Below are 12,872 nucleotides of genomic sequence, written 5' to 3'. Positions count from 1 at the left end.
ATAACCTGCAGGTCCCAAACTGCAATATTTACTCCCCAATAAACCCACTTTTGTTGATAAAAATAACTATTTTTAAGGTTAACAATATAAAATAAAAATAAAATGTATTATTTTCATAATTAAGAAATATATGACATCAAGTGACTCATGAAAGCTCAGTGGCAGTATTTCAGAGGGGCGGCTGAGTCGGGGGTGGGGGGGAGGATGAAAGGAGACAAGGGGCAAAGCACCAGCGCTGCCTTGTGCGGGCGCCAACCAGAGTAGGATGGAGGACAGGGTCAGCACCTGTGTCCACAAGGCCCCACGCGGAGAAACGAAGACGGAGCCTCAACCGAGTCGGGTCAGGAGACAAGCCCCCGGCAAAGCTGAGTGAGAGAGGGGGACGCACACAAACACTGCCTGCAGGGGAAACACGACCCCGCAGATGCGCTGTCATGCACGTCTGTACGTAAGGGTGTGTGTTGTACATCTGCAGGCTCCACAGAGTCCTAGAAACTGCTTCAGGCCAATACATTCAAAACGGCAAGAAGAAATGGACACTTACTAAATGACAGTAACCAAGATTACTCAAGAAGGAAACCTGAACAGCTTGAAGAATTCACTGAAGACATGAAGTTCAGGACTAAAAATCTAGGCTCAACAGAACCAGCAGCACGACAGATGCAGACTGGTTAGATGGCGGAGGAGGGTCAGTAAAGTGTCCTCCAGGCTGAGAAGGCACTTGAAGACTGAAAACTGAAGCCGGCCACCCCATCGTGTGACGGAGCTTTGCTCAGGGTAACTTACCGACGGGGGATGAGGCAGGTGGGCAGTCCGGTAGTGCGCAGCCACTCTCAGCCCCCATTCTCGGCCCAGTCTGGGCGAGCCTAACCCCTGGCTTTTACGGAGAGCAGGGCATGTGGGTGAGGTCACAGGGTAGTTATCTGAAGTGGGGCCTTCTGCACGCCAGTGATCCTCACCAGTTACCTAAGGTGCCTTGTTTAGGCAGGATCAGAACAAGCCTTCCCCCTTTCTGGTCAGGGCATACATTAACCTCCACGGGGCCCGGATCATGGAGCCCTGAGCGAGGTCACTGCACATGCACGAAGAAGATGGAGGGCCAGAGACGCAGTGTGGTCAGCATGCCTACAATACAGTGGCTAAGAAAAGGGTAAAACCAATTATAACGGATACCTGAACTGGACCAGGCACAGTAAGGGAAAAGAAGAAACAAAACTCACGTTTCAACATACAACTTAAGAATCCCAAACTTTAGCAAAACAAACCAGCAATGTAGAAAAACAAACCAAACAGCCTTATTCCAGGAATGTAAGAATTATTTATTAATAGGAAAACCTACCAGTAGCTTCTGGTAAACAAAACAGAATGAAGTACCCATCAAACTCTGGTCCCTTCTAATGGGACATAAAATGCCAAGATGTAAACATCTGATGCTACTAAGACCAGGATGCAAGCAGAGATGACACTCAGCAAACGGCAGATTGTATGTGAGACGTCAGAGACCAGAGAGAGCATGTCTGCTGGAAGTGAGCAGCTCAGCCACAACTCCGGGGAAATGATCCCACGCTAGGGGAACAGCTCCCTGTGAACATGGGGACTACCTGGAAACCTTGTAAGCAGCAGCCATTCGCTCAGATCCCCTTCCTGCTCTGCAGAAAGACAGGAGACTTACTCTCTGGAAAAGCCTGAATATCAGCTCAAAGTCCTAAGGACAGCTGAGAGATGGGGCCATGCTGAAAACAGAAATCAAATATAAATCTACATAATGAAAAATGGGACACTAAGCCCTCCTCCTGGAAAACAAAGGAGTAAATCTTCATAATCTTGGATTAGGGAAGGATTTTAGGATCTAATACAAAAGCACAAGCAACAAAAGAACAAAACAGATAAATTGGACTTCATTAAAATTGGAAACACTGATGCTTCAAAGTACACTGTCAGAGAAGTGACAAACCCACGGATTGGGGGAAAATATTTGCATGTCATATATTTGATAAGGGACTGGAATCCAAAATATACAAAGAACTCTTATAAATCAATGATAAAAAGACAAATAACCCAGTTAAAAAATGGGCAAATGACTTAAATAGGTTATTCTCCAGAAAAGACATATAAATGACCAATTAGTGCATGAAAAGATGTTCAACATCATTAATCACAGGGAAATGCAAATCCCAGCCACAATGGGATATCACTTCAGACCTAGCAGGATGGCTACAATGAAAGACAGTAAGTGTTGGCCAAGACAGGGAGAAATCATAACTCTCATGCACTGCTGACGGGAATGGAAAATGATTCAGCCACTTTGTTAAACAGACTGATGGTTCCTCAAAGTAAGTTCCCACAAACCTCAACAATTCCATTCTCAGGTGTATACTCAGGCGAAATAAAAACACATGTCCACAGAAAAAATGTGTACAGAGGCACCTGGCTGGCTCAGTCAGTTAAGCATCTGCCTTTGGCTCAGGTCATGATCTCAGGGTCCTGGGATCGAGCCCCACATTGGGCTCCCTGCTCAGTGTGGTGTCTGCTTCTCCCTCTCCTTCTGCCCTTGCTCCTGCTGTCTCTCTCTCTCATTCTCTCTCTCAAATAAAGTCTTTAGGTAAAATTTTAAAAATGTGTACACAAATATTCCTGAGAGTTTATGCATGTATATAATTTTTCTCCTTTCATATACTCCCAAGTGGAAATAACCCTCAACACCCACCAACTGATGAATGTACAAACAAAATGTGATATATTCAGAGTGAAATATTTTATTAGTCAGGAACAAAACTGACACATGCTACTATGACATGGACAAACCTTGGAAATATGATGCTAAGTGAAAGAAATCAGACACAAAAGGCCACATACTGCATAATTCCTTTTATATAAAAAGTCCAGAACAGCAGCCAAAGGCATGGAAAAAGTAGATTAGTAGGTATCAGGGGAAAGTAGCTGGGGAAGGGGGAAGTGGGGAGTGAATGAGGGTGGGTGTGGGATTTTTTTGGGGGGGTGATAAAAATATTCTGAAATTAGATGGAGACAATGGCTGCACATCTCTGTGAATATACTAAAACCCACTTAATCGTGGTGAATTAAAAGAGCAAATTTCATGGTCTGTGGTTTATATGTCAATAAGGCTCTTACTGAAAGAAAAAATCTATCCAAGTTAAGTAAATTCACTTGCTTTCAGGTTAACTCAGCACTGAATGAGCACCACTATTGTGTTCACTGAAAAGTAACTAAGTTTATCAACAACAGCAAAACGTGCTTCAAGATTTTTTGGTGATTTTTGCAAACTGTTTACAAAATGCTGTTAATTACAATGAAAATATTTTATCTAGTGAAAACAGTATAGATGCTAAGGGTCACCAGACACTGAGGTGTCTAACAGATCAGTAAGAACCAATAAAACAATCACTCTGGTATAAAATAGTAAAATAAAAAACAATTTTAAGATCTGAAAGGTTTAAAAAAAATGGACCTTCCATAGCCCTTCCTCAGGAGGCTACGTGGACTCTAACGCGAGGGAGCAAGCCGGACAGAGCCGGCCAAGGCAGGGGAGGGACAAAGGGAATTCCGGAGCTAGGGCGACGGGAAGGCCCGGGCCGCCCGGGGAGCCACTCGAAGTACCAAGCACCAGTCAGCCTGCGGCACAACAAAGGTTTCAGGAAGGGAGCAAATGAACCCCACAGATAACGTACATGGGGACATTCTGAATGGAGACTGATGCTCCTGGAGGCAGATGACAGGATGAATTAGGTTGACTTGGGAGAGCCAAGCAAGCAAGCAGGAAACGAGGAAAACAAAAGTGTACGAGGAAGACAATATAATTACAATATTCTGTGTAATAAGAAAAATGGATGCTAAGCTTACCTCCTGAATGATACTAATGTGGTCACAAAACTGTCAACACTAAGTAATCCAGGGACACACAGTGTAATAACAAATCTGTGCTGGGGAGAAGGGAGGAAAAGGGGCCTGTGTGTGGCTTGCAGGGGGTGTCCTGTCGAGGGGACCCAGGGAGCCCCACCACAGCCAGGGGTCACAGCAGGCTGCTGCCTTTCCCGGGGCACGGGCCTCCTTTCCTGATCACGCGAAGGCAGTAGAGGGGCGACTACAGCAGGGGGAGGGCAAGTGTGGGTGTGTTTTCAGAGGGCCAGTCTCTGCCTCCTGCAATGAATGGATAAAATTAAAACTGGAAAAGAAAGGACACCACCAAGAAATAGTAGCATAAGCACATGCCTTAGAAAAACACAGGTAAATCCCAGAAACAGAAAGTGACTACCTGGAGATAGTGGGAATCTGGGGTGAGGAATGGTGGCATGGTGGGCTGCAGTCTTTCTCATAAAAACTCACATCTATGCATCATTTAAAAACACCTACCAATATAATTTAACACAGTAACTGCCTAGAGCAGAGAGCTCATACCATCATCTCAATAGATACAGGAAAACATGGGATAGCATTTAATGTTCTGATTTTAAAAACTAATGAAAAAATTCCCTTAGCAAACTGACAAGAGACAGGAAGGCCAATCACTGGTACAGGTCATCTCTCAGAAGCTACCAGGACACTGAGACCCCGTCACCACTCCTATCCAACCGCATGGGAGGTGTCCTAGCCAGCACAGTAACACAGGAACAGAAGACAAGGATGCTCCTCGTGACAGAAACGAACACGCTCTGGTTCCTAGAGATGAGTCCATTAAAAGACACACAACATCCATGTCCTGGTCGTTAAGCAGGAGTTACCGTGGGCGGAAACTGATGAAGGATAGGTGGGACCTTCCTTACTTCTCACAACTGCATATGAATCTACCATTATTTCAATGTAAAAAGTAGGGGGGAAAAGATAAGCAGTCTTTATGAGGAAAGTGACATAACTTTACTGTAGGACATGAAAGACCGAAGTGATACACCAGGCACGCAGTGAGAAAATTCAGTATCAGCAAGATTCCAGTTAATTCAAATCAGTGCACTGCTAGTCACAAACCCACACTCATTTTTTGGCCAAATGTGATCAGTTAAATTGAAACTCACACTAAGAAACAGAGTTGCAAATAGCCCAAGCAATTCTGAAGGACAAGGAGGTGAAGGGCTCACTCTAGTTAAGGCCTATTCTTAAGCTGTACTATTTATATGAAATTCTGGCACAGGGAGAGACAAATACACTGACAGAGTAGAAATATAGCCAGAAACAGACCTGTTAGGGGGGCACGTAGTATACAAAAAAGGGAAATTTCTATTCTGTAGGTCAACAATGGACAATTCAATTAAGAATGCTAGGATAACTGACCATACAGAAACAGGCAGATTTGACCTCTGGGGGCGGGGAAGGACTTGTTAACCACAGCATTAATGATGAGTAAGTCTGAGTTCAGAACACGTAAAAATTTTGTATGACCACAGAAATCCATGGAGTGAAGAATACAAGCCTCCCTACATCAGACCAGAAGTGGACGGATACACTCAGGAGAATATGCTGCACCACATTTTTAGACAAAATACTGAATAATTTCATGGCATCAGGGATACGTGTTAAAAGTAAAAATATAGGGGCACCTGGGGGGCTCAGTCAGTTAAGTGTCCGGCTCTTGATTTTGGCTCAGGTCACGATCACAGGGTCTTTTTTTTTTTTTTTTTAAAGATTTTATTTATTTATTTGACAGAGAGACAGCCAGCAAGAGAGGGAACACAAGCAGGGGGAGTGGGAGAGGAAGAAACAGGCTCCCAGCGTAGGAGCCTGATGTGGGGCTCAATCCCTGAATGCCGGGATCACATCCTGGGCCAAAGGCAGACGCTTAACAACTGAGCCACCCAGGCGCCCCACAATCACAGGGTCTTGAGTCCAAGCCCCGCAATCAGACTTTGCACTGAGCATGGAGCCTGTTTAGGATTCTCCTTCTCCCTCACCCTTTGCTCCTCCACATTCTTTCTCTCTCTAAAATAAATGAGTTTTGTTTTTTTTTTTAAAGTATAAATTTAAGTGAAAGAAAGACATCCACCAACTTCATGGTAACGGTTGTCCTTTGTGGGAGATAAGAGTTAAGTGGTAGATGGGAAGGCGTTTCTTTACCTATATCTGGAATGTTTTATTTCTTTTTTCAAAAGTAGATTTGAAATAAAGATAGCAAAATGTTAATGCCTACTTATTCTGGATGGTGGGTACACACGGGTCAGATATTTCCTGCAAACTTAAAATACTTTTTAATTTAAGAAAGCATACATGGTGAAGCAAAGACAAGCAACAGAAGAACTAAACACAAAGATCAGACCCTGGAAGCAGGGAGAGAGGCAGCACAAGGAAGGTCAAGTTTCAGAATTCCTCCTGTGAGAGTCAAATGCTGCTGTCTATAGTTAATCACTAAGCAGAAGTGTGAGCACACTATTAATATCTGGTTACGAAGGTAACCTACAATGATCTAAAATCAGTAACAATCAAGCTGAGAAAAAGCAGGAGCGCTGCTTTTCATTTCAAGTGTGTCTCACTATTTGAAATATTATCAGGAGCATGTATTATTTTGCAAAAAAAGATTTTTTTTAATGGAACAAAGGGACAAACTGCAATGCCCAAATTGGAGACTATAAAAAAATGTCCATACAGCCTTAAAAGAGAGTCATATATTGGGCACTAAAGCAGAGAGTTTCTGATCGTCAGAGATTTCTGAATATCTTATTTCTGTTAAAAAAGAAACACTACATAAACCTCTGTATGCTTTGGTCAGTATATCTACAGGAAACCAGATACAAGTCCTTTGAGAAGCAAACCACTTTACCCTGAAACGACGTTGTAGTTGAGAGCAGGATGGTCTTTTGAGATGGGAGGAACAAGAGGTTCTGGCTGCCACTCTTCAATCAATTCTTCCTTCTCCTACGGGAGAAAAGAAAAGAAAATACAGCAGAATGCTAGTCACTGGACAGTGACTGTTTTGTTCCCACACTGCTGTTATAAATCAACCAATAAATTCCTCATCTGTTCCTGCCAGTGACCGAGTGGCAGAGAGCAGCAGCCCGGAAGGCCAGAGTACATCATGCATACTGTCCACCTGTGACTGTGGGACAGACGTCAGAAGCATCTCAAGATCCCCTCGTATTCAAGAAACTGCAGATCCGTACAGCAGAAGGGCAATGCATCTATGTTGCCAGAAGTTAAGCTTTAAAAACACAGTTTTTTTTCTTCCACGGGTTTTAGGGTAAGATGTCCATGATTACTAAATCTTGCTAAGTTTGGCTTTCAGAGGATTACTGTAAAGTTATGCCCAATCATTCATTTAAAAAATGTATATATATGTGGATTGCCAGCTTTTTAAACAAAAACTCAAAATACCAGGAATGATCAACTGCTTAAAAAGCTGAGCTAGAAGCAAGCCACCTGATCATTCACAAGGAGTTCTGAAATGCCAAAGGAAAAAGCAGAGACGGGACCTCTGCCCTGGATGGCCCAATCTTACTGCAATGCTATCCAGAGTGTTCCATGGCACGCTAATCCCACAAGGTAGTCAGGACAAAACGGTGGGGGAGGGAAGGACCTGTGGTCAAGGTGAGGGCATCTCACCAGAGCTTCAAATATCCACTGGCCTACTAAGGTTATATGAAATCATATAATAAGACATCCCCTACTCTGCCTTAGCCAGGTTTCCAAAATGTATCTGCCCTAAGAACCATGTGCTGCATGCCCTTTGGAGGACACACCTGATCACCCTACAGTTAACATGAAAGATCAGGATGGCGGCAGCCAGTCGGTGCAATGCAGGGAGTGACTGCCACATTGTTTCATTAATTCCGCCCCATCTCCATGCTGGACTCAGTGCTGCCTTGTGAACCAAAGTTGTAGTAGAGATTTTCATGGAAAAACGTTTCTCACAGTCACTGGTCTCTCTAAGCATCCTGGCCCAATGCTATAGAGGCTGGAGAGGAAACAGATCCGAGTGACGGAAACCACAGTGCGATCAGAACCACTCTTCCCTCTTGCACTGGGGCACCGTTCCTAGGTGCTCCCACCGGAGTGAGAAAGATAAACTTCTTTTCCACAAGCCCCCTCATCCTTCAGGTGAACAGGACTCCAGGTGGGCAGTGCCGCAGTCCCCTAGACACTACTGCTTCCTAAGGTTCTCCTGGCTTGGGTTTGGACTGGGTCCCTTACCACGGAAAACACATCAAAATTCAGTTTGGGGTGGGGAGGCGGGAGGATTCTTTCCAACTCCGAATTTCCTTTATGAAGAACACTGGGAAAACTTTCCTTCGGGTTTTAGAACAGTGGTGCTCTTCCTGAGCAGCTCACGTCACCCTGCACGTTGAAAATCGAAATCTTGTCGCTGCCCATGCTTCCTTCCTACCGTCTGTCCCTGAGACTGCTGCTTCCTCTGACGAAGTGCAGCACTCTGTGGCAGGGTGCTCCTCTGGGTGTCTGCTTTACCCCTGGCTTCTCCATATTTTGCTTCCCTGATATTTCCTTTCCCTTGATTTTTTATATTATAGAAAATATTTTAACATACATAGGTGAACCACCACAAAAAATACTTTTTGGAAGGATGTAGCAACTGTAATCATACACTGATTAATAAAAAAGATTTAATTTCTTACCTTGACTGTAAGATCTGATCGTTCTTGTAATTTGTAAGTTTTAGAGAACAGAAGTCTGATTATCCAGAGAATGAGAATTCCTTCCAAAATAAGATGGTAAGCAGGAGCCTAATAATGAGCCAAAAACCAAAAAAGAAATGAAATAAACACTTCCAAAATCTGCACATAAAATGTAATGCACTCGTATATATTGCCTCCCATAACCTTTAACCTATTACTTAAGATTTATTTTCAAAACTCCTTTCATTTCTACTCGTTCCTTTCCCCATTTCTAACAGTCAGCAATTTCTCCTTCACATGGAAAATCTCTAATAGCACAGCTTTAAAATCTCTATAGGAAAGAAATTTAATTCCTAATAAAATAAAATGCAGAATCCCAACATGTGGAACAATATCAACTATCAGATCCTTCAGATAATGTATGTTTCTACTGGAGGGAAAGGACAGTAACCAACATTTCACAGCTTTGCTAGCCTTCTACCACCCCAGTGTACCACGGATGAGTTAGAAGAGTCATCTGAAATTCAGTTTCTACAATTCTTAGTTTTGCACATCTTCCTATGGTTTCTGTATCCCCAGTAAGCCTCTTTAAATCCTTCCTGGAACATGGCTGAGGAAAACAAGACTTTATAATAAACGCCTAAAGGAATGGCAGGTTTTTTTCCTACAGCAGTTCCCCAAAAGTATGCAGTGTGTTCCAAGTCAACAGGCATGAAGACACCTTACTGAAACTATCCATGCCAAGTCTTCTTTTCAACTGTACATTTCCAACATAAAGGCTGGGCTGACTTTAATGTTTTGCACAACCAGACACACTAAGTGCATGTGGAAGATTCCAGATAGTGACTAACCCCAGTCAATTACAGAGTGATCTACTCCAATAGACTGTCACTGGAAAGTCATTAAAAAAAAGGTATAGAAACGTAAATACAAATTATTTGCAAACATTAGACAAAAAGAAAGTGAAGATGATTCACTATAATTTTTTAAAAAACCAGAATGTGGAGACAGGAAAACCGCAGACAAATTCATAGGTAAACTTCTAAGTCAATATACAATTATCTTTCTAACTACGTACATATGTTACATACACACACAATTATTTCTCTTTTTAGAATTCTCCTCAAATTCTATAGAGTAACTGTAACAAGAATGGAAGTCTCTCTTTAAGATGATTTTTAAATATACTGATCCCCCTTGAAAATAATTCATTTAAGAATAAGGACTCTAGTCTAAGTATTCTTTCAGTTTTCTTGGGATGCCTGGGTGGCTCAGTCGGTTGGGCATCTGCCTTTGGCTCAGGGTCATGACCCCAGGGTCCTGGGATCCAGTCCCGTATCAGGCTCCTTGCTCAGCGGGGAGCCTGCTTCTCCCTCTGTCTGCCGCTCGCACTGCTTGTGCTCTCGCGCGTGCTCTCTCTCTCTGACAAATAAGTAAAATCTTTAAGAAGAAAAAATATTGTTTTGGTTTTCTCAATAATTGTATTCTAGTAGGCAAGCATCTGCCCAAGTTACTGAGCATCTCTCCCCACAAAGAAATCATCCTAAGAAAAATTGAGACACTAATTGTCTAGTGACTTAATCAAAATCACAAATGCAGCTTCTTTTCCTGGAAATGTTACATCCAAGAAAATACCTCACTCTTGATCAGTTATGCAGCCCTCAAAAAGGAAGCGACAACATAGAACAGAAAATTGTTAATTTTTTTTTTTGCTTCAATTTCAGTGGCTTTTATCTTAGTTACTATAGTTAGGCTCATATTGGCCATCATTTATACCACATCTGTTCTGTCAACTGTTTTTCAGGAAGTCCTGACAAGTCTTGCAGTGGAAGACACCACAGTCTCCCCTGCCAGTAAGCAGCAATGTTCAGTTTTTACAAAATTATCAAAAACTGAGATTCGTTCTAAATGAATACAAGCTCTATTTCTGCCCGTTTGTTCACGGCACTATCCCTAGTGTCTAGATCTGTGCTGTCCCAATACCGTAGCCACCAGTCACCATGTAACTGTGTAAATATATATCTAATTTAAGTTAAATGAAAATTTTAGTCCCTCACTTGCACTAGCCACATGTGGTTGGTTAGCGGCTACTACACCGAATAGCTCAGATATAGATCATGCAGAAAGTTCTACTGGGACAGGGTAGCATAGCTCAGATACAGATCATGCAGAAAGTTCTACTGGGACAGGGTAGCGAAGCTCAGTAGATACATGTCCAGTGAATGAACATTCTCTAAGACTGAAGTTCTGCTATCATATCATATCTAACATACCTGAAATAGCTAGCCTTTCAAAACTCTTACCTGCTCTGCCTTTAAAAATCTCTAAAAAGTGTATCTTTACAAAACAGAAAATGGGACGCATGTGGGAGAATGACAAACTATTTCATATTCCCAATTCCTAAATCATTCGGCTTTCGTAACCCCGCGCCCCGACAAAAACAAACTCCAATACACAACAACTCTGTCCCCTTTACCTGCTCCACAATCCCAAGGACCTGAATTCCCTAGGACCTTCCCAGACTGAGATCTTCCACTCTATTTTCACCACCCCGTTTTACTATCAGTCCCAACTCTGTTTTTTCAAGACCAGCCTCGCTCCTGCGCCCCCTCCCACCTGTTTCCTTCCTGAGCCCGGAAGGAGACCCTTGGTTCCCGCTCCCGCCCGTGCCTCCCCCGCGAGCCCCTCCAGCCAGAGAAGCCAAGGGTCGGGGCATGACCGAGCCAACCCCGCGCAGAACTCAGACCACAAATCCACCAGACCCGTCCCACCCCCGCAGGGCCTGGTGTGGTCGTGGGCCGCTCGGGCGGTCAAGCTCACCTCGTAAAGAGCCTGGACCATCTCCACCAGTACCCACTGCTCGGCGGCGGTCGCCATAGTCAGCCACCGGAGCTTCCTTCCGGAAGGCGAGTCGCAGGTACGTCAAAGAGCGCGCGGCGCAGCCCAGTGACGTCTAGCGCGTGGGGCGGGACTGACGAGCGCTGGGCTCCGCCTCCTGGCGCTTGAGCGGGGGAGGAAAGCGGGAAGCCGGGGCCTCAGAGGCGGGGCATGTAGGCCTTGGGGTCTCACCTGGTGGCAGGGCGGGGTGGGAACAGGTGATCTCCTGCGGTTGAGCTGTGCCAGGGTCCATGCTGGGCTCTCCGGATGGAGGGATTAATAATAAATGGCCCCTGCTCTGGGCAGGTAGTGTCCTGAAATCACAGACAGGCTCTTTACTTTTAAATGACAGAAGTTAACCCAGGAATGTACAGAACCTTAAAAGTACAGAAATATAAATAAAAATAGCCTCTTCTTATATAGCACTTAACGATGTGTCCCGCATAGACCAATGCTTGGCAGGAATTAAGTCCTACAGCAGTTTGGTGTGGAACCTTCTAGAACGCTTGTAGGCACATGCAGAGGTGGTGTGCACACTTACTTGGATTGGATGTCTTAAATACAACGGACCCTAGGGAAAATACTGATCTACAACTTGATTTTTTTCTATTTTTTTTCTTATAGTGTTTTTCCACTTGTCTATAAATCTTGTATTTTTAATCTTAAAGAAGACTACGTCTTGGAATAATATGTTATATATACGTATTTCTTGTTCCATTTTACTTAAATATTTTCCTGTTGGTGAACACTTAGGTTGTTTCCCACTTCTATCTCTGTTACCAACAATGCTGCAGCGAACATCTATGGGCATGTATCTTCCTGTTCATGTGGGAATATTTCTGAAGAACTTTCTCAAAGTGGAGTTTTAGTCACAGAGTATGCACAGTATTAACTTTGGGAAATACCGCCATAGTGTTCTCCAGAATGGCTCAGCCACTTTAAAATGTTTGAAAGTGTAGCCACACTGTAGCTCCTTGATGGATATAATCAATCTTTTTAAAACTTTCGCCCATTTAACGGAGACGAAAGGACACCTCACTGAGTTTTCTTTTTTATGCCTCTGGTTATTCGTGAGGTTGAGCAACTTTTTATTGGCATTTGTAGCACTGATTCTGTGAATCACCAATTCATATTCCTTGCCCATTTTCTTTTGCTGATTTTTCATTTTCTTATGGATTTACAGGAGCTCTTTCTACATTCTGAACATCTTATATTCTCCTCTTTCATAGGTGACATTTTTTCCCTGTTTCTTTCTGGCTGTTTATGTTGTCTTCTGTCACACTGACAATTTAGATTTTACACAATGTGTCAGACTGTTCCCTGACTGCCTGTGGATTCAGATCTTGCTCAGAAAGGGCATCTCCACTAGACGTAGGCTATCTTCCACGCTTGCACTGGTTTGTTGTTGCCTACAGTTAGCGCTTT

The 12,872-nt window shown here is 43.4% G+C and overlaps 1 protein-coding gene across 2 annotated transcripts in view; it reads right to left on the bottom strand.

Annotated features, from left to right (window-relative positions):
- The window catches only part of SPTLC1 (serine palmitoyltransferase long chain base subunit 1), a 52,738-nt gene extending 41,253 nt beyond the window's left edge, over window positions 1–11,485 (bottom strand). For both annotated transcript variants that reach the window (XM_008690901.2, XM_008690900.2), the window contains exons 1-3: window positions 11,391–11,485; window positions 8,571–8,678; window positions 6,764–6,858 (exon numbers count right to left, since the gene is read on the bottom strand). In XM_008690901.2, coding sequence (XP_008689123.2) covers window positions 6,764–6,858; window positions 8,571–8,678; window positions 11,391–11,447 — 260 coding nt within the window. In that variant the 5' untranslated portion in view covers window positions 11,448–11,485. The remainder of the gene's footprint in view (window positions 1–6,763; window positions 6,859–8,570; window positions 8,679–11,390) is intronic.
- Window positions 11,486–12,872: the final 1,387 nt, after the last annotated feature.

This window comes from Ursus maritimus, unplaced genomic scaffold (genome assembly GCF_017311325.1).
Source record: "Ursus maritimus isolate PB19 unplaced genomic scaffold, ASM1731132v1 scaffold_34, whole genome shotgun sequence".
NCBI classification, from domain to species: domain Eukaryota; kingdom Metazoa; phylum Chordata; class Mammalia; order Carnivora; family Ursidae; genus Ursus; species Ursus maritimus.
The sequence above is the reverse complement of the archived record's forward strand: the minus strand, read 5'-3'. Positions and strand labels throughout refer to the sequence as shown.